This window comes from Corvus hawaiiensis, chromosome 10, assembly GCF_020740725.1.
Source record: "Corvus hawaiiensis isolate bCorHaw1 chromosome 10, bCorHaw1.pri.cur, whole genome shotgun sequence".
NCBI classification, from domain to species: Eukaryota; Metazoa; Chordata; class Aves; order Passeriformes; family Corvidae; genus Corvus; species Corvus hawaiiensis.
Window position 1 is genome coordinate 23,768,825 of NC_063222.1, and position 18,958 is coordinate 23,787,782.

General features: G+C 43.3%; 1 protein-coding gene across 1 annotated transcript in view; it reads right to left on the bottom strand.

Moving 5' to 3' along the window:
- FNDC3B (fibronectin type III domain containing 3B) overlaps positions 1–18,958 on the bottom strand; it is a 184,515-nt gene that overhangs the window by 67,609 nt on the left and 97,948 nt on the right. Inside the window, exons 5-6 of the mRNA XM_048314456.1 lie at positions 16,650–16,893; positions 15,435–15,719 (exon numbers count right to left, since the gene is read on the bottom strand). Coding sequence (XP_048170413.1) covers positions 15,435–15,719; positions 16,650–16,893 — 529 coding nt within the window. The remainder of the gene's footprint in view (positions 1–15,434; positions 15,720–16,649; positions 16,894–18,958) is intronic.

Here is an 18,958-nt window from a genome sequence, read left to right on the forward strand (position 1 = left end):
TAACACAGAGCTGCTGGAAGGCCTTTCCTCCCTGCTCTCTGTTGTTACTCAGCAGCCATCGAGGACTGTACTCCAGATTAGCTCACTGGAGCATTTAGGGACAAGGAGCATCAGCATCTGCTGGACACCACAAATGCAGAATAGCAGCAAGAAATGGGCAAGTCTTGATGTAAAACAGGAGATTCAAGTTCAAAAAAACTACCTAGAGCTTCTCAGGAAAGGTGGTGGGTGGATGAGCATGATTCACCCACCTGGGACTAATTGTCCCTGAACAACAGACAGTCGATTTGCATTTCAGTCTTGGTCCCTTCCTCTCCCTCAGCTGACTGAACACTGAGTATCTGACATGAAGACAAAATCTCTGTGTGTCAAACCCCCCCCCAAACACTGGGGCTTGCAGGGGCAGCATGAGCTGCTTTCCTCCGTTGCCATCGGGAACAGAAGCTCAGTCATGTCAAGGAAGAGCCCAACTAACACTTCAGGTCATTGTCCCATTATAACTTTTCCTCTCAACATCTGTTCCCCACATCTGTCATGGCAAAACTCTTCCTCCTAGGAGGAAGCTGGGGGTGGGGATGAATTCCTTGTGAATGCTCAATGGGGTCCTCTGAGGGACAGTACAAAAATCTGAGTTACCCTGTTAATCCCACTGTCTGAGGGAGATTATGGCACTCCCAAACTGCAGCATTAGGTTCTAATTCCCAGGCTGTGGGTTCTTTGGATCCAAGGTTTTTTTGCAGAAAAGCCAGCTGAAAGACCTGGACTACATCTAAGCTTGTATTTCAGTGCTCTCTTTTTTCAGAGTTTTGAATCATAAACAAAAGTCTTTAGATACAACCAGGAGTAAACGCCTCTAAACACCAAACACTTTCTCAGCAGCTGTTTGGTGCTAACAGGGTTTCAGTGTCAAGTCTTGCTGAACTAAAGCCTTTTATTCTATGCTTCTGTTAGCCTGTGTCTATGTTCCTTTCTGCACGTACAGCACAAATATAATTTTCAGACCTTTCCAACCATACTTTTAAACACCAAGCACAGCTTTAAAAAACAGGGAAAAAAAAGTCAGTTCAAGGTAAGTTTGAAGCTTCCATCCATAGTTTACATGTTTGCATGAACAGCAGCTGTGTATGTAAATGGTTTGAAATAGCTAAAAGCTCTAAACTAATTAAGATTTTCCCATTGCAAATACACATTTTAGGTTTGTTCTGCATTCTTTCCCTCGAAGAGAGGAAAAGGTCCTGCTCAAGACTTAGCTTCTGGCCACAGAAAGTATTTACTGTTTCAACAGCCTTTCCATTCCAAGGGAATGACATCAGCACTAGCACTTTGCAAACTTTGAGTCTAATTCTCAAGCAGAGCTCCATGCTCACAGATATGCCAGTCATAACATGACATGCTTTCTCAGAATTTGTTCCAGATTTATCGGGGCTGTGACCAGCTTTAATGCTGGGAAAGATCTTTCATCAGTCACGTACAGCACAACCTACAGCCCCCGAGAAAATGAACTCTTCAAAACACAGCCCAGCTCCTCTGTGAGCTGCCTGCCGATGTCAAAGCTGAAGGCACCAAGAAGAACACATGCACACTTTCAGGGAATTGCAGAAATATAAGTTAATAAACTCCTTGTACAAGAACAAACCTAAAGCTGCAGATGTCACGCAGCAGCTGAGTCACAGGACCAGAGGGGATGTGACAGAGTCACCGAGTCCATCCTCCTACACTGAAACATGATCATCAACACCCAAACCATTTCTCTGAGATGGCTCCCTAGCCCATTTTTTTCAAAATAAATGACAATTAAATAAATTACCTCCTGCCCCATGATCATGGCAATCTCCAAACTTCTCAGCTAGTCGAACTACCACAGCATCTAACTCCTCTCATCACTGGGAAGATCATCTCAACTCTCCCCGCTGAACCTGAAACTTATCCCTTCCTTCCTGCACATCTGCCCCAGGCCAGTTCATCACCCCTTTCTTTGTTGCCACCTTTCACATACTTGAAGGAATTTCTTCCTTTAACTAAAAGCAAGCTCATTTCTCCACACCTGTCTTTACCAGACCCCACTTGCTGCTGTCCTGTGCCATGTTTTTAAATTGGTCTCCATCCTTCTGAAGACGTGGCACAGCCCTGCCCACCGTGAACCAGCTGGGGCCCTGGCAGCACCAGAACTAAGGACCCATTCACAGAGCTTTCTTGGAGGTTTCCTCTTCTCTTTAATTACAGAATAACTTGACTCTTAGGGTTTGTAATCTCCTTTTCCTCCCAGAACTACCACCTAATTAAAAAACCCAGCAGGTTTGAGAACAGCTATCTGCAGTGCAGTACATGGCTCTCGCCTTCATCAAACTTTTTATTTGAAGGCCATCACAGAGCTCTCCTCCTGTCTCGTTCTCCTTCCCTGACCCATCACGCACTCTCAACCCTATCAGAGCCTGATATGGACTGTAATTTAATAACTCTCAATCCTTATTCCATCCTTCAAGTCCTTAATGAAAATATTGAATAAAATTAGACCTAGGACAAATTCCTGCCTAACCCAGTTTGATGCAGCTTTCCAGTCTGTCAGGGAGGCAGCCCAGGACTGGGCAGGGTCACTGATAAACTGCCAGGCTACTGCTGCCTGACAGATGTGATACTGGGAAGGGCAAACCCAGTGTCATGCTGAACACACAGTACTTAAAATACTCTTCCCGGCACTACTTCCACACTGGGCAGAACAAGGAGCCCTTCAGAATAAAAAAAAAACCTGTGAAAAAATATATTTATACTCAAAACAGTCAATCACACCATGCTGAACCTGTAATACACCAAGGAAGATTAATTAAGCCTACAAATGCCTGGATGAGATTTCTAAATGTTAAATGTTTCCCATTTCTGTTCATTACACGAAAGCTAATAAAAAATACCAATGATAAAACACAATTATGGCTCCCCAGACAAAGGTAGAGAGATTGATGTTATCCAACTTTAGATACAATTGCTAAAACATGTTCTAATTTTTTAAAAATTGCTATGCGTGAGTGTATCACAATTTTTCCATTTCTAAGTGCCTTCCCACTGTTGCTATCTGAATTCTCCTGCTAACATGCCTTAATTAATTTCTAGGGGCTTATTTGTCATTATTTGTCCTTAAAGACCAAACCATATATAGAGAGAGAAAAAAAAAAAACAAAAAAAAAAAACCCCAAAAAAAACAACACCACCACCAAAAAAAACCTCAAGTCACTCCCCGAATAACTGAAGGCAAACAGAACAAAACCCCTGTATAAACTCCAGAAAATCACAAATCACATTTTCAGATCTGGAATCAGAAAAATCAAATCTCTAGTCATCTAGATTCACTGGGACAATAAAGCAAAGGATAACCGAAGTGCTTTGCCTCTACACCACTTTGATTTAGGCATGAATTTAATCCCATGTTTCAGAGATGTCCTGGCCATAATCCATATCTATTGACCTGCTAGTTTCACCTTGACTGCTTCAGTATCCTATTGTCCATAGGACAGGATACTCCAAAGTACCTGGAGTGCAAATGCACAGCTCATCCTTCCTCAACCAAAGGCACTTGCTATCACAGGGATCAGGATCAGATGTGGAAGCATTCAGATGTACATAATGAAGTCACCTGGGCTAAAAAGTGTTTTAAAAATAAATGCAAGGGTGCCCAATCCTACCTGTCCTCCATTACTGTTTGGATCTATGCTTTTCATTGGGGTGGAGGAAGGAAAATAAGATCAGGAGCAACCTACAAGGGAAATAAAAGGCTGGATGCAAGGGACAAACGGAGGGTAAGTGACATGTTTGGTTTGTTTTTTCTTTGCTTCTTTGCTGCTACTGCTGGAAGACAGCAAAAACAACTCCTACTTTACTGGCTGGAGATCTGAGCGAATTCCTACTGTGAACACGCAGTTGGTCCATTAGAAGGCAGAAAAGGGCTTTCTTAGTAAAATACAGCAACCCCCCATCTCCATCACATCCATTTGACATCTTGAGCCAGCGCTTTGTACATCTCCCAAAGCAGATAACAGAGGCAGTGCACTGTGGATGGCTGCAGCTGGCTGGGTTTGAAGGAACACCAAATTAAACAATGACATAACCCACAGAAACAGAGGAAGCCCAAGCCGAATCTGCTGGAACAACAAACCACTTACACACAGGACCTCCTCTTGGAGCGCTCTCTTTTCATCATTTCAACTTGCTTTAGCTTATTTTCTGTGTCAAAATATTTTTTCTTTTTATTTTCAGCAGCTTCCCTTTTGCTGTTCTATTGCAGCAGCCTGCAGACTATGTGGGGTTGGGAAGACAGTAAAAGCTTTGCAGATAAACAAAGTAGTGTCCACCCCTCCAACTTCTGGTCAAGTATTTGACAAGAAGACTGGAAGTCCCTCCTAAAACTTTCCTGGAGCTCCTGACTCCCACTTTCCAGGTAGAAGGCTGATGTTTTGTTCTCACTACAGACTTTGCCAACAAACACTAATCTCTTCCTAGGAACAATGATGTTCTTCACACTCCTCAGAATAGCGCAGTAAAAATTGTACAATAGTTGGGATGCATGGAATTTCCTTACCCTTAATTCCTTCCACTTATTTGCGTGCTGCTTCATGCTTTGTCCCTCTTGTTTCTCCTCATTCCCTGTGACTGCCTGTCCAGCCTTTGCCACACTCAAGGGTTGCTCTCCAGGCTGAGGAACCCAGTTGTCAATCAGGAGGGGATGTAACTTCTGCTGAGCTGCACCTTGCTGTCCCCAGCACCCCAGGTGACATGGCCATAAAAACTCCACAGGTTTCCCCAGCTCAGAGTAGGAAGAGGGGATGGTCAGCAGCAGGGCTGAGACACCCATGTTTGTTAAACTGTGAAACAGTGGCTCAAAAGGATGTCTGACAGCAGCTGTGAAATTACACCATCTGGCATTTACAGAGGGGAGATTTCCTCTCAGAAAGAAAAGGTTCCCTTCAGTCCTGGCATCTGACTCTCACAGCCAGGCAAAGTAGCATCATGACCACAGACAGTGAAAGGAGACTCACAACTCCTCCCTGCACTGACAAAAAGCACAAGTCTGACAGCACCAAGAATTAGTCTTCTCTTCCCAACCGGGTCACTGACAGCTCCACTGCATCCCACCACAAGCTTGGTTTTGTCTCTGTCACTCCTGAGTGTCTCTGCTGGGACAGCCACACCAAGTCCTGCTGGGGCAGAGGTGAGTCCTGAACTCTACAAGAACTGAGGTGGAAAGCACAATCCCTCATGCACACAGAGTGACAAATCTCCAGTGTGCCCAGTCTGGACTTTAAATTCCTGTGTCTGCTGCCCCATGCCAGTGAGGAAATATTTTCCTCTGAAATACCATCCCCAGTGTTGGGGACAATGGCACCAGTATTGAACACAAAATAAAACTTACTTCTTGGCATTCAAAAATATGACCATAGGCAATTCTGGCCATAAAACCCTTTGTTAATCTGCCTATTACACAATAAGAGCATTTTCCTGATCAAACACAAAACTAGCCAAATAACCTGCAGAACTGCGTATTTGCACAGAAAAACAATCATACAGCACAGCCAAAACAGACTCCATAGGAGTTCCAAACTTGCTGGGGATTAAACAGAGCACCTCAGCCAAAATTAACAACTTCCTTGGCAGTGAACCTTGTAAAGCCACGGAGTTTGCTACAACAAGAGGAAGGCAGCAGAGCACTTCCCCAATGCAGAGGCACAGCAGCACCCATCATGAACTAAAAAAGTTTTAAGAAAATGACTGCAGGCCAAATTTTGCCCTCAGTCACAACTGAGGGCAGAAAGATGCTAGATTCCTCAGGAAAAAAAAGTGGAGTTTTTTTGTTTGGTTCGTTTTTCTTGTTTTGTTTTTAATACAACCATACCAAATCATGATGCTAGAAAGGCAAAGATTTTTCATGAATCCTTCACTGGGATTTTTCAATGGCAACCTAGTGAGGGGCTGCAATTACAACATTCTTTGAATGAACCCCAACCTAAGCTCTTCTGTTACCAATGTAAATCATTGACCTACTTCTCCAGAGGAAAACTATGATACAATGAAATTGCAGTGAGTAGTGGAGGAGATCACAGTAATCCCAGAAACCATTTTTCTCTTCAAGAGAAAACAAAAGACAACATTTTTTTCTTTCCACTCAGCCCAGGCACCAGAGCTCAGAGATGAGGGAAGGCAAAGAGCTTCCCCTCCCCTCTTCAAATCAACCCAAACACCTACAGATTGACAGCAGAACAGAAATAAATTCTCTTCCTCATGACAGATGACAATCAACTGACTCAAGCAATCCCAGCCTAAACTGTTTTGCAGTCAAGTCTGAAGGATGAACTATGACTATGTGAGCTAGAAGGATACTAAACAGAACATTTAATAAACACTGGGGCCTAAATTTCTAAAATGCAGAAGTCAAAACGGCTGATGTAGTCTTGTCTGTGCCCTCCCATGTCTGAGATGGGAAGAATGAACTCAAGAATGTTTAAAAAACCTGATCTATAATGTCTGTACCAACTTTCTACCAGTGAGCTGAAAGCAGTGCATGGGCAATTAGCAGTCCTGTATGGAACAAGGGCAAAATGTGATCCTGGATATTTGCACAACCAGTTTCACCACTAAGAACCTTTCCAAATATTTAAAGTATTTCACAGAAATATCCACCTGATTACTGATGGCTGGGAAGGATTCGGCAAAGCTACAGGAATTTCAACTCATTCTGGATTTCATTGCTGAGATGAAATTCAGGCACAAGTCACATGAATTGCAGTAAATCAAAGCAGCTGCTTCTAAGCACAGCTCCTTAGAGGGAATAAAAGAAACAAAAAACCCAAACTTGAGCTTCAGGACAAAATCTTTTATAATAAACCTTGGAGAAAATTGAAACGGCTGCTTCATTTTAGAACAGTGTTTGTCCTTTCTGTTAACTGCAATACTCAAAGCATCACCCTGTGTTAAGAATTTTTCCTCCCCTTAAAAGCAAATATACTGAAAGTCACAAAAACTTTGGAGATCAAATTCCACCCTTCCTCAGAAAAGGAAGAGTAACTGATGGGGTTTGAATCACAGCCTGAGAGAGTTCAGTAAACAAATCCTATTAACTTCAGGGGGACATGAAATTTCATTTCACCACCTTTGCAAACCCAGCTGGAAATACAGATGGACATTGTCCAGAACATCTGGCTATACAAGTAAGTGGTGTTCATTAAATCATTAGACTTCAACTTGTTTTATTTTTTACAGTCTGGAGGGAGGAAATGTTCCACCTCTTCCCTATAAATACCCTCTCCCTTTTGCCTCAATGTCCCAGATACTGCCAAATAAGGGAAACACGATTCCCTTCCTTTGTCGGTGGCCCGTGTTATCTCCTCCTAACTGCTGAGGATACACTGCTTATCTTGCTCTGAAGCTCTGAGATCTTGGTGTAACTCTTCTCCCCATCACAGGCATTTAATCAGTGAGCATTTAAGCAGGATGAAAATGTACTTTGTATGATTTTTTTTTCTGTTGGGTGTGTATCTATAAATTATGTAAACTCCTAGGAAAAAGGTTCAGATTTCAGTCTTCTGGATTTGACCGTCAGTTGCAGCAGAAGCTGCAAATTCCTGAGATAATAGGAAGATCCTCTGGGGGAAGAGGTTGTGCCTTACGTCATTTAGCACTGATTTCCTGATAAATGATGGAGCAAGCAGCTTATCCAGCTCGCCCTGCCAAGGAGATCCTGCTGGCAAAATGAGGCAAGGGAGGGATAAAAGCAGATGAGAATAAAAATATGAGAGTCTACAGAAACTGATCAGGATTGGGAAAAACAGCTTTGAGGTAAAACACCAGCCACTGCCAAGAGGGTTTTTAAGCCCCAATAAGGTCAAATGCAAGCCCCAGTGCCAGATTTCCCCACTCTTTACTAGATATGCCCTACACATTCCTCGGTGGACTTTGAGCTGTGTTTCCTGTAGTTAGCACACTTAGGAAGATTAGGAAGCTTCTAATGAGGTTTATTTTGTCACAGCTGCTGTGATGAGACTGAAAAATGTAACCAGAACTGTGGTGACCCATTCTGCCCCACTGATGGCTCAGAGCTGTGGATGCCCAGACCACCAGCTCTCAGAGCACCTCACAACCACGCTGGAGCACGTGTATCCACACTACCCTGGTGTTCTCTTCGCATTTTCAAGTACAAAAAGTCTGAACGAAACCAAGTTTGAGGCATTTCCATCCGCCTTTAAAACCAGCTGACACTGAAGATGGGAGAATATTGCTCAATTAAATTAAGAGGAGGTGCTCCCACTTAGCTGATGAAGAGAGTCTCTTATCTACAACTTCTGGTGCCAAAGTTATGAAGCTGGTTCTTTAGTCTTTCAAGATAAGCACATAAAAATAGCGTGTATCTCCTCTCTGCCTGCCTCAGCCCTTCCCAGCTTGTAGAACTCCATGCTAACGAAGCAATGTGGTGTGAAAGAAGGTGGGACTGCTGTGGCATCCAGGCTTCCCATAAACTTTGGGTTTGTTCCTGCAGTATGGATGCAGCAAGAGAACACCTCCGTGTTCGTGACAGGTCACATGCAGACAAGATTTCACAGGCTTGCAAATTCCTGGGAATTATCTGCACTCAGGCAACTTCTGGGAAAGAGTTGGCCAAGATGCACGAGAAGGAAGTACCCACAGGCAGCTCAAAGCAAAACACTGCTGGGTTTAGAACTGGGCAAAGCTATGGCAGAGGCAGGGAGTGCACTGGGCATGGACTTGGTTTTCATTTGTGATATTTAGCTTTCACCTTTCTTCATCAAAGCCCCCATGATGTGAGTTAAGCCTCAAGACAGCAAAGGAAACAGATTTGTTTCCCTTCCTCAACACAGTGTATTTCAGTGACATTGGATCAACATTTCAGCCATTCTTTTTGCTGAAGAAAAGTCACAAATTAAGCCTCATCTGGATGCAGGCACACAGACTGACATGAACTTGGGAATGCACTCTACCTGAACCCTGCAATATGTTTCTAATACAGCCATCAGTCTACATAAAGCTCATTTAAGTGGTTACTTTACGTGACTGTTAGGCAAAGTATTACTTGGTGAGAATCTGTGTGGCCCAGCTAATGGAGTTCAGTCTGGTACACAAAGGTGCATCTGACACTCATAACCACTTTGTTTACTGCCTGAAGGAGCAATTCACAGCCTATTATTTCAGAGAAAATACCAAAGATGAAGACTGCTGAAGAAGCAGGCATCTTTCCAAATAGAAACAAACAAAAGCACAAGCTCAGTCACGATGTGGGAGATAAAGTCAAGGCACGAGAGTATCACACTGGAAATTCCAGGTGTCGAACATGAACAGTGGATTCTCAAGTTCAGACTGTGCCCTAATTAATGCATCCTATTTCCTCTCATGCAGTAAAACTTAGAGGAAAACAGCAAAAAGCACACAAAATCTGTTTCTAATGAGATATAAGGCTGAAGAATTCAGACAAGTAGTATTAATGCCTACAACTGTAGAAAAAAATGCAGCAGAAACAGTAACACCATTTAGATTTAATATATGATGCTGATCTGTGCTCACAAGATTCAACACGTGACCGGTTCCACTAAATATTATGTTCCACGTTGCATCACTTGGTATAATACTAAAATTCACTTAACCTGACAGATGTATTTTACTCTTCAGAGTGTTTTTTTCCATGTTATTAATAAAATCACTGTGTCAGTTTTGACAGGTTGTTTTCAGGAGACAATCTTATTGAAACTCCTTATTTTATAGAAGCAAATACATTTAAGGACACCAGAGAAGCTACATTTAACAGAGGGGTATTTTGTATGGCAGCAGAAAGAACATTTATGACCAGGTTTTTCTGAAGAACATTTCTACATTTGTATAACAAAAGTCTATTAGCATGTACCAAATCATCAGTTCCTGGCTAAAAGAACATAAAATTTACATATATTGCCAGTGTTTCTCAGCCTCTTTGCTTACATGGACCAAAAGTGATGAAACTACTCTTTTAAGCTTTTAAATCTATAGGATATACAGGCACAAATAAATGTATGACTCAATAAGCAAAATGGATTCAGGACCAAAATAGAAAAGAATTGACAGGATCTAGAATGAGTAAGAAGAGGAACTTCGCCTGGTTCCTGTCTGCACTGAATCACACCTCCTTCAATTTCCCTTTAATTCACAGGCTCTGGATTAAAACAACAACAACTTGATACAGTTAAACAAAAATAGAAAAAACCCCACGTTTTTCCTAAGTATATTTAAATGTGACACGGAAGATTCAGAGAGAACAGGATGGGGCTGTACCAAGAACACCTCAGCTCTGGTTTTTCATACGTCACCCACTCATCCTCACTTCTCAGCAGCTTGCAGAGTACATCCCACCCCACTCAGGGATACCTGAGGGTACGTCCTCACCTCAGAACTTCTGCTTTGCCAAGTACAGTACTTATTTTAAAACATTTTCCAATTAAAACCACCACTGGCAGAAAGTTCTCTTGCCAAGCCCATTTTCCATGCATTCACAAAGCACTTCTCTCTAAGAAATGAGCATACAGAGCTACCCACATCTCCTGAGAAACTTCACCAGCAGTGCAGGCAGGAATTTGAAGCCATGGTTTTCACCTTTGGGAGCAGCTGGAGGCTGCTTCAGTGCACAAAAATCAGATTTACAAAACCTCCACAATAGGAAAGCAACATCTCTGAGGCTTGCACACATGTGACAATGGTACTACAGGAGTTTATGAACTATCAATGGTCTACAACAACTCTTTGAACTCTACATTGATTCCTATGTTTTTTCCTCCCTTCTCCACATGTACAGCACATCAATGCCACATGCAAGAAAGCAGCTGCTCAGAGCACTGAAGAGCACACCAAAGTCAGTTTTCCTCACTTGGAAAGCAAATCTGCTTTTCAAAACTGAGTTAGATGAGTTCACAGACGACAGGTCAGTGGGTGGGTACCCAAAGCACCGGGCAGGACTCGGCCCTCCCTGGGGCCTGGCAGGTCTGGATGCTGGTGGAGGAGCCGGGAGAGGGGCGTGGGATGTGTGGGATGTGTGCAGGCTTGCAGGCTGCCCCTCAGCATCATCTTGATCACACTGCTGGGCTAGACAGGCCCCTGTTCTGACCCTGTAGAGCCAAATCTTCTCAAATGAGGACAAAAACCTTCTTTAAGAACATCTTCCTACAGGCGCACGCGACCGGCCCAGAGCCGCCTCCCTGCCCGGGCTGGGTCTGTTTGTTCTGGCACCCAGCTCCTGCACAGGATGCACGCCACAATCCATTGCCCGCTTCCCACTTTTACCCATTTGAAGTGTTTCAGTTTTTGCTATCTTAAGCTCTTCAAACTTCAATGAGGAATTTAAAAAAAAAAAAAGAAAAAAAAAAAAGATTTTTATCTCATTCAAAGGGAGAAAAAAAAAAAAGATGTTTTATAAGGAAATAGGCGAAAGCATCGTAAGAATGCTCGAAACTGCTTATGTTCCCACAGTACTTGCAGCCACACACAGAACTTCTCAAACTACCAGATCACTGCATGACCAAGAAGGGAGCCACTGAGTGCATGAGAAGGAAGTGACTCAGACTGAAATTCATAAAGGACAGCATGAATGGGACAGGATTTCCGCTTGCAGATCTTTTTACATGGCAAGGCTCCTTTATGAAAAAAAAACAAAGCTCAACCCACAAAAAACCCAACCCCGCTCCCTCCTCTCCCATTTGGTTTTTAAAACAGCTCTGCAGAAAAGCTCCAGGATGGATTTTTAATCAGAATCCCAGTATCATACCTCCAAGCCTTCTGTCCATACAAGACACCATCCATCATCCTACCAGAAACACTGAGAAGAATTGCTAAATTTTCAGTCAATTACAAGCCATCAGTTTCTGGGTTTTTTGCCTTAAAACAGCGTGTTTCCAACATAACAAAAACTCTTTATTTACAAGTGCACCGCACAAAATAGCATGATGCAGTCAGTGGAAAAGGTCAGAATTGCACTTATTTCCCCAATCTGAAACTGTAAATTCCTAGTAAAAAGAGGATGTTGCTATGTTACAGAACCAGCCTGGGCAGGGACACCTTCCACTATCCCAGGCTGCCTCAAGCCCCATCCAACCTGGTCTTGGACACTGTCAGGGATGGGGCAGCCACAGCTGCTCTGGACAACCTGTGCCAGGGCCTCCTCAACCTCAAAGGGAAGAATTTCTTCCCAATATCCCATCTAACCCTGCCCTCTTTCAGTTTAAAGCCATTCCCCTTTGTCCTGTCACTCCATGCCCTTTCCAAAAGCCCCTCTCCAGCTCTCTTGTAACCTCTTTATAGGCTCTAAGGTCTTCCCCTTTCTCCAGGCCCAACCCTCTCAGTCTGTGTTGATAAGGAAGGTGTTCCAGCCCCTCTTATTATTCCTGTAATACAACATTGTGTATTACAACACTGTAATAATCTCAGTCACAGCAGAGTGGGCGTGCTAAGGAAGGAGTAACACACCCCTCAAAGAAATCACTAGCAAGAGACAAGGAGCAGGACAAGCATCACCTTAAACACAGTGGCAGCAGATCCAAGAACAGAAACTCCCACCTTCCCTGTCACAAACGCCCCTGTGTGGATCATATTCCTCTGCTGATTAAAGCAGACACTCCAATTGCCTCTCAGAGCATCAGCTCAGGAGCAGCTGGGACTGCTGGGAGAGGTGCCCCTGGCAAGCTCCCACCCCTGCTTCCAGCACTGAGGCAGCTCCCAAACTTTGCTTCAGACAGCCCAATCCCAAAGGACAGCAATCACTGTCAGGCTGTAGCACTGTGTACTGACACAGGCTGTTCTCTGCAGCAACCAGAGCTGAGGCTGTGCAAGTGCCTGCTCCAGCTGTGTCCGGAGCTCCTAAAGCCCCCTCCCTCGCCAGCAGCTGGATCCCAGGATTGCTCCATCATCCAAACTCCCAGAAGCAGCATGCCAGTTCCACTGCAGGAGCACACACACCCCACAGCCAGCTATGAAACGATAGGCTATCAAGCATATCACAAACCCAATTAGAAAATTTGTGCAAACAAAGCCCTCAGCTCCAGCTCTCCTTCACCTTATTCCAAATCTTACTGCAAATTCATACATTCGTGCTTGCCTCTTAAGGAGTTTTTTGGTTAAGTGGTTTTCTAAATAAAGACTTCTCCACAAATTTTATACATATATATATACACATTTTTATATATTTATGTATCTAAAAATAGGTTTTCCATGCTATTCTGCAATTTTGGAAGCAGCCACACAACACCATCAAGTTTTTAACTATTAGCAGGCTTGAACAGATACACATCCACAAAACCTATAAGTTTAAATCCCTTTGCTAATTCTTGCTTCTGACACATTCATTTTCTTGGCTATTCTAAACACACAGTCATCTTAGCAGCAAAAATCAAATTAGCAACTGAGCCCAGATTGCTGTTAACTCTAACCCAAATAACCTGTATGGCCACATTAGGTGGGTATTCATCAATAAATCCCCAAATAATTAAAGAAGAAACTGAGAAGGTAAATATAAAGCAGCAGATATGATTAGAAGCTTGTAAATACCAAATGGGAAGTTATTTTAGGGAGCTGCTTCATGAGAGCCTTTAAGAAACCTCTGTGACCTTTCTGCAGGAATTTGCATGTAAGCTTCCATGTATGACTATAATAATACACTTTGATGTCAAAAACATCACATTTGAACCCACTGTATTTTTTTTTTTTCCTTTTAATATGCAACATATTCCTCTCTTCCTGCTTTGGTCATGGATTTACTGCTGAGCAGGTGATGTGACTCCAGGGCTGCCACCTCTGGGTGCTGATGCAGAACCTAATTTTAAAAGGCAGGAGAGTGGGACAAGGGATGCTTATTTGCACAGCCTCCTGTTAGGGACTTTTCCACAGCTGGGGGAGGACTCCATCCCTTGCTGCTCCCAGTTTGAAGGCACTCTGGCTGACAAGATTGGACGTGCCGTAGCCTTGACTCCACTGATTTTCCTGGCATTTTAAAAGCACTCATGGCTCTTCAGCTGCAGCACAGCAGACCAGCCCAAGGCAACAAATTAGACAAACACAAGGGTTGCAGGAAACCCTCAGACGAGATGCTTTTAAATTATTTCTAGATTATTTCAGAAGTGATCAGCCAGGCTGACTCAGAACTCACTGAGCCTATATTGCAAGGCTATACTTTATTCCAGGTCTTTCACACACGTGCTTCAAACACCTCATGTATTCCACCTCAGATAAACACCTAAACGTAAGTAAGAATGCTAAAGTTCACGTAAGCTGATTGGCAAGAAATAACTAGAAAGTCTAATGCAGTGATTCATTTTCTTGGATTACAGCATTCCCAAATACAGCTCCTTGCTAATTCTAAAGACCCTGTAAGCACATCTGCAAATCCTCATTCCTTACCATGCCAGCAGCATTTTTTTCCCCCCCTCCTTGGCAACTGGTACAGTTAATTTTCGTGACTATTTCTTTTGGTTATGCCTCACATGTAAAAAGAACACAGCTATATAAATATACACTATAGACAGATAATGGAAAACCTATGTTATATGCATAAATTAACTCAAGAGATTTCAGAGTGTGCTACATTGCAAATATCCTGGACATGCTGCTTTGGTTAGGACATCAAAGTTTGTTCAGGAAGCTGTTGCTGTAGCAGTTAGCAAAGAGACAGGCAGAGAGGAGAAAGGCAGGTAGGTATAAGGGATTATAACAAGTTACTAAGCTAAATTTAGGTAGAACTGGCTGTGTGCAGAATGGCTTGTGATAAAGGAGATTTGATTACAGTAAAACATTGGGTTGTTATCTAAAGTTTTACATTTTTAAATGGCAAGTCTCTGAAAATGCTGAAGAAAACTATTTCAAAAGTAGCCAGACTTATTTGACCACTATTTCCAATGGCTAACATTGAGAAAACTTCTCAGTTTTCTTTGTTTTCAACTAATCTTACTTTCACTGAACTTCCACATAAAAAAAAACCCTCGGTTTTTCAGCCATCACCTCTAAACCTTCTAATAACTTAACTAGGTTTACCTAGGATATACAAAATAGTGGTTCCTAGTAGTCAAGATTTTGGTTATAGCTCAATTGTCTGTGAAGATTTTTGCGAAGTGCCAAGATGCCTCTCCGAAAAGCAAAATAAAACCAAGACCTTGCCCGTAAAATGCATTTCTGCTTCCAACAGATACAAAAAGAATGATGCTGCATCTACCAAGGGAGTAGCCACGAAAGATGGGGAGGCACCAGGTTCACCTTACAAAACAAACACAGCCCAGCAAGCCCAGTGTTCGTATTTAAGTTCACACTGTATTAACATCGCTTTACGCGTGGGTGGGAGTGTTTCTTGGCAGGGCCGCTGGATCCATACAGAGGAGGTCACAAGCCGGAAAGGTGCAATAAAAAGGAATTAAAAATAAATAAACCCCTCTTTTTACCATGTGGGTCTTGTTCATTTGACTTTGGGCTGCTCCTTGCTCTGCGCTCCGGTTTCTTGAGGGCCGGGGCTCCCCCGCCGCCGCTGCTCGCCCCGTTGTGGCTCTTGGCATAACCATTGTACACCGTCGTGCAGCTGCCTATATGGCTCTTGTAGATGGAGGAGGGAGGGCTGTTCAGGCGGTTCTGGCGGTCAATCTGCCTGTCTTTGAGTTTTTTGTGCTGTGGTTTGCTGTACTGATCTTCCCTGGTGATGTAGCTGGACATCCCATATAGTGGTATGATTTCTGAAACGGAACGGTTCACCCGCGTTAACTCAGAGCAACAAAGATAACTGAGGTGGTTTTTTTTTTTTCCTCATAAAACCAAATTCCTGGACATCTCCAAATGAAATGACTCCAGATGTTTCTGGAGATTTTTTAAAGAAAACCCTTTTTTGCAATTATTTTGTATTAACTGTGCTCCTTTGATGATAGAATTTTACACTGGGTGAGTGTGTAAAATACAGCAATTAGGTTGAGAGTTTTTCCCCTCCTTTTCAGTCTTTGTGTTTCAGGGACACAGATTTCAAGCAAAAATCCAGACAGAACTGATCTTTTGGAAAAAGCCTTCATAAGTTCAGAGCAATTTAGCATTTTCTTCCTCAGGGCCTGACTGGACAGAACAAGCTGAGATGTGCCGGTTTCAAGCTGCCAACCCTGATTATATGCAATTTAATTTCCCAGTATGAATAGAATTTAAAATCATGTCAGTTGTGCTGCCTAAGGAGAGAAGTGCAACATGAAGTAGAAGCTTTGGGAATTAAAACTATCTAAAAAAAGTTTGAGAATTATCATAAATATTATGTGCACCCCTCAGATACACTTCATTAAATACAATCCCCACTCCCCCCCTCCAAGGATGACTCTCTCTAACTTAAGGCAGGTCAGCTTGCAGGAATCACAGTATTTCCTGCTTTTTTTCTATAATTCAATCCCCTTTGTTCACCTTGAGTGTGAACCTTGAACATATCATGCCCAGAACAGTTTTGTCTTTGTTAAAAAATAAAAATGGATACTCTGGATAGCTACAGCCCCCCACTCAGGATATTAAAGGAGGCTCCATCCATGTAACAAAGCCACTCTAAGTTCTCCACTTCATTCCTACTCTTGGTTCCCCCAGCCCTTAAAACTTGCTGAACACAAGTGTGAAAGGCCAGTCCCTTCCTCCCAGCTCACCTTGCTCTCCATATATTGTTGGGGGAAGATGATGCTGTGGGAAAAACTGCGGTGGCATGTCCCCAGGTCCAGTGACAGGAGGGTAAAACGCTGTGTGGGAGTTGTGAATGAAATGGGGATGGTGTGTCAGGTAGGGGGGTAAGTGATGGGTTGGCGAGATGGCCGAGGGGTAGCTGGGAGGGAAACACTCCGGAGACTGCGGCGTCACCACCACCCTCCGAACGCCCGTGCTGTCCTCTATCACCTGGAGAGAAAGGGAAAGGAGCACGTTAGGCAGCGTCTGAACCAGGCCCACCTTTAAAACAGCACTGTTTACAGCTTGTCCTCCCACTGGAAAACAGCTGGTCCTTGGGTTTAGCTTCATGAATAAACACAATTCTAAAATTAATATCAGCAGAAATAACCATGGTGGTGATGTGGCTTTTCCTGGAGACTCAGATATCCACACCAATCACTGGGAGCTGTAGTGCTGCTCGTGATAACTATGTGGGTAAGGGACAGAATAAATAACCTGCATTTAGGGAGGAAAACAATTGGAAAAGGAACACAAAGCACCAAAATAAGTGTACTCATTGGGACTGACCATAAAATTTCTACCACGGATTTTGACAGTGCCCTGAGTATGGAGTTAGTAACACTTTGGAAAGCAGCTGGCACTGCTATTGCAGGGAGGCTGTGTGTGTGCAGAGACATGTACTCTGCAGGAACCTGCTGTGCTGGCCCACGTCTGCAAAGGAGCTCCTCTGTTCATGACAGGTATCTGCTCAAGAGAAATCATAGGGCAGAGGGTTTGTTTCTGTTACAGAGCTGGTCTGCACATCCACACAAACCAGCTCTGCATATGCATAACTTGGCCCCTAACGCCAGAGTCAAAGCATGTAAAAACAGATGTAGGAAGGTGGAAATGTGCTTAGGCTGAAAAATGTTTTTCGGATTATAATTTTTCCAGAGCTGTATTTCTGGAGAACAGTCAAGCAGCCAAATTTCAGTCCAGTCTTAGGAGCCAAGCTTTTCTTGAAGTTCATTCAAAAAGCTTCTGCCATTTCTTATATTAAAAAATACAACCACATAAGAACAATTACTATCCCTTTGACTCAGTATGCTGGCATGCATGAGGTAGAAAAGCATGAAGGAAGCATAGTTTAATTTCATACAACAAACAGGTTGTTAAAAACTTCATTTTCTCTAAACTGACTGATGGCACACAGATGGAGGAGTATCTGTGATGAATACGTTGCATGAGATAAGTGAACGTGCACCAAAGGCACATGCTGCAAGATGCTGCCACTCTCAGCTGATTACCACACCATCAGCTGGAGTTATCCACACCCCCCAGCAGCACCAGCAGAAGAGACCCTGCTGTGGATGCCCACACTCCAGTGGCTCTCATCACATCCCAGTGTCTTTACTCTAAACCACAAAGAAAACTCTGCACCCTGAAGCAGAGGAATGGCACAGGCACGTGGCTGTTTCTGCCGCCTGTGCCAGCCCTGCCCCGGGGCAATGCCCAAAGCCCTGAGCAGAACTGCTCCAGCAAACACCACCTCATGCCTCAGGCATCAGCTGAGCAAGCTATCACAGGGGAAAACTCACCTAGGATTAGCCGACCCAATTCCTCCCCCAGGCCATGTGTGCCTCAGGTTATGTGTATTTACACCTGCTAGCTATGGGATGTGACCATGGACATGACAATTTCTGTGCCTTGGCTGGCCTCTACAGAAGACAACTTTTTATAGAAAGTTAATTCCTTCACTTGTAACATTTCACATTAAAAATGCATTGCTTGCTGAGTAACCAAAATAGTAATTGTTTTGACTTAGCATACTTGATTCTACCCTCAAAATTTACTATTTCCACTAGCAATGTGTCAGCTGCCAGCTTTAAATTTCAAAGACTTTACAGAGTCCTCAAAAGACAGATGAACCTCAGAGATTTAGACTATCACATCCTTTCAACCACTGCATATTCAGGCTTCCCATTTCTGCTACTGGTTCTACTCCACAGCACCTCTGATCCTGCTGCCAGGTCTCAAGCCTGCACTCTGAAACCTGGAAAAGAGGGAAATCCTTTTCCTTGTAGCACATATTTGAAAAACAGAACTACTTATCTAGGACTGTGCACAGAAATGCTGGATTTAACTCTCAGACTCTGATCTTGCTGTTGCTTAACTGAGAGAGCAAGTTCCTACATCTTGATGTGAAAGGTTTTCATCGTGGCTTTAACTAGTCCAAGCCTCAAAGCCAACCCCAATCTTCCAGGCAGGTACAAGTTCTTATCTCTGCATCTAGACAGGCACATGTGTTTAGTGC